The 3,334-nt window shown below is 42.4% G+C and overlaps 1 protein-coding gene across 1 annotated transcript; it reads left to right on the top strand.

Moving 5' to 3' along the window:
• Positions 1 to 5: 5 nt before the first annotated feature.
• Positions 6 to 3,042, top strand: LOC121938240 (kelch-like protein 10; the record flags this gene model as incomplete). The annotated part of the gene is made up of 4 exons (XM_042481511.1): positions 6 to 50; positions 1,271 to 1,870; positions 1,973 to 2,122; positions 2,566 to 3,042. Coding segments are annotated over 4 exons (1,092 nt in total), but the record flags the coding sequence as incomplete, so codon positions are not given.
• Between the last annotated feature and the right edge of the window lie 292 nt (positions 3,043 to 3,334).

Genomic DNA, 3,334 nt, shown 5'->3' on the forward strand with positions numbered 1-3,334 from the left:
ACTACGCACCTGAGGAACGCAGGGGTCACCTGGCCACGCTGCTGAGCAAGGTAACAGGTGGCTGCAACAGAATTATTTCATTTTTTTAGCCTAATGATCCAACTAAACTGCCATTTTCATTGACTATGTTCTTTAGGCGGCAGTTTGGGAGTTGGGTTATGTTGTGTCGTTTGGCCCAAACTAGTTACGAACTGGTGACTTATCCATCACGTAGACATCATTGTCAATCAACAACGAAACTGCACTGGTGGTTTCTAGGAACAATTAAGTATTTGTTGTTCTTGACAATCGAAGTCGCAAATCTTGCGTCCATTTTTATGCCTCCGCTCCGGCATTAGCCTTGGCATTATGTCTCTGGGTTGTCCATTCATTTGTTCATTTGTCCCATTCCTGTGAATATGATACCTCAGAAATGAACAATTGGATTCCGTGGTCACTGTGTCATCAAAAAACATGTTTTTGGCCACAGCTCTACAATTCAGATACCGATTGGACAAATTTTCACACAATTTTCCAATAGGAAAAAATGCTGCAGTGGTGACAAAGGACAAAGTAGAGTCACTGCGACATCATGATGTTCTGCAAAAACACTCCAGGCCATCCCTCAATACCGTGACTCAGTAACAGAAGGGAAGACATTTGATCAGATACCGAACTGGTGACACTAGTCTTAAGAGTCCACCTTGAAACTGTGCTGATTGTAGGATCTTCTCTGCTGTCGGGTTAAAGGTTTTTGTGAAGCATCCATGTTTCAGAATTCGGAGCATCTTTGCAGCAACATCCATTTTTTAAGTATTGTCAACTGTCTTTGCTTCATAAAAGTCTGCACAGACATCGATGTAAACTGAAATAAGGTGGTAATTCTAGTTTTATCTCAATTTTGCACCAATGTCACTAATTCTGTGACTGTGGCACATGAGGATGACGCCCCCGTTCCTGCCAATAAATCTCTCATTGGTCAACTGTTTTACTAACCGGGGAAACATTGTTATTGTCGAAAAAAAAAAGCTCTGTGACATTAAATCCTTTTGATCAATGTTGTAAAACAATGAAAGAGGAAAACTTTTAATTCTGTTTATCCACACATTCATGAGAACTGTCCGTAATCCCTTGTTTCAATTGTCACAAACAGACAACAAGCAAGCTTTAAAAAATGGATGATGATTTAAACTCAGCTTACTGTTTTTGTTTGGTAAACAAGGGATTTTTTTGCCTCCAACTGGTCATTTCTGGAATCAGTATCTCTATGAGTCTGTTTGTCTCTGTCCAGGTGCGCCTGCTGTTAATGTCCAGTAATTACTTGGTTTATACTGTGACTCCGAACGCTCTGGTGAGGATGAGTCCGTCATGCATGACCATGGTGAACCACGCCACGCAGACCCTGATGGAGTCCAATATGAGGGGACCTCTGACCCGCACACGCCTTCCCTCTGCTGTGCTGTTGGCTATCGGCGGGTGGATGAATTATACTCCAACCAGCAGGATCGACTTGTACAATGTTCGAGCTGACCGCTGGGTGAGAGTGAAGGTGAAAGACAGCAGGGATGCTCGTCGAGCGTTCCACGGTTGCGTCCTCCTCGATGGATTTGTCTACTGTGTCGGAGGTCGTGATTGTAATAAATATTTAAGCAGTGTACAAAAGCTCGACCTCATCTCCAAAACCTGGCAAGAGGTGAGGCCAATGTGCTCAACCCGCTGCTACGTCAGCGTGGTCATGCTTGATGGCTGCATATACGCCCTGGGAGGCTGTGATCAAAATGGGACACATAAGACAGCAGAGCGATACCAGCCAGAGACCAGCCTGTGGACTCTGATCGCACCAATGCATGAGCACAGGTGCAATGCCAGTGCCGCGACGCTACGCGGCAAGGTAGGAGGAACTGAAGACCTTAAAGAACAATCCAACAGCAGCTATCCAGTTGCAATGATGCAGAATTTGGTAGTGGCCAAAAATAACTTGAATTTTTCCTAGGTGTACATTTTCGGTGGCTTCAGCAGGGTTGGACCCCTGTCAACTGCTGAGTGCTACGATCCTCAAACCGATCGCTGGACGCTGATCACCCCCATGGGAAACGGGTATAATGCAACACGGGCCATCGCCTACAAAGACCAAATATATGTCGTAAGCAGAGCACTGATGTCAACAAACTCTGACAGATATGAAATGAATGGACTGAAATCCAACATAGATGTGTCATTTTGTTTAGTTCATGGGGGCGGGTGTTTTTGAGAATTTGGGGCGGTATATTCTTCAATAATTCACTTTTTGAGAATTTTTTTTTTTTTTTTAAATTGGACTGTTTTTGGGCAAAAAATAAACAGAATTTTAATCCTGTGTTGCAAAAAATAAATTTATACTATAAAAATGACATAAAATATAAATTAACAAGGGCAGCATGGTGGTGCAATTGTTAGCAACGTTGACATATTTTAATAACTTTTTTTGGAGGCTATTGTTAAAAATATTGTAACATGGGGGTTGAGCTTTTTTGTTCAGTTGTAATGGAGTATATTTCCATTGTAATTTTTTTGTGAGTTAAACATTTAAATGCTCTGTCTTCATAGGTTGGTGGCTACAGAGACTTCTCACATACGAGGAGAGTCATCGCCTATGACCCCCTCTCAGACCAGTGGAGCCTGGTGAATCCCATGATCAGCCCTCGCAGCAGCTTTGGCATCGCCGTGTTGGAGGACCAGCTATATGTGGTTGGAGGGTACGACAATCATGGCAACATCTGTAAGGTGGAACGCTACGATGAAAAGACCAAAACGTGGCAAATCGTCCAGGACATGGAGGTGTCACGCAGCAGCTTCGGCTGCTGTGTGGTCGAGCGATGCCTGTACACTGCTGCATACCTGTGATAACACAATCAGCTGTCATTTATTAGTTTATACTTTGTATTAACCTGAATCTGTAAAGCCGTCAAAGAAATGTTGAGCAATAAAGTGCAATATTTGCCTCTGGTCTTGGAGTAGAACTATAAAGTGGCATAACATGGAAAAACTCAGTATGAATATTTACAGTACCTGAGTAAATCCCAGCAAGTGATGTTGACCTGAAATTCAGGTAGTATCATGGGGTATGCAATAGATTTTTTTACTGATTTTTCAGGGTCTCCAGGAGAGAATGACTTTTTTTTCTGGAAAAAATAAAAAAAAGGAAATAACTTCTGCGTTAATGAACAGAACACACTGGGACTTAGATCAGTCGTGACTGTACATGTAATTTACAATTCAAATTAATAGAAAATATACTTGTGCAATTAAATTAATACCCAAGAAGTGACGACAGTTTTTTATGCCTCCGTGCTGGAAATAGCTGGGCCTGACTTGT

The sequence above is a fragment of the Plectropomus leopardus genome, unplaced genomic scaffold, assembly GCF_008729295.1.
Source record: "Plectropomus leopardus isolate mb unplaced genomic scaffold, YSFRI_Pleo_2.0 unplaced_scaffold28942, whole genome shotgun sequence".
NCBI classification, from domain to species: domain Eukaryota; kingdom Metazoa; phylum Chordata; class Actinopteri; order Perciformes; family Serranidae; genus Plectropomus; species Plectropomus leopardus.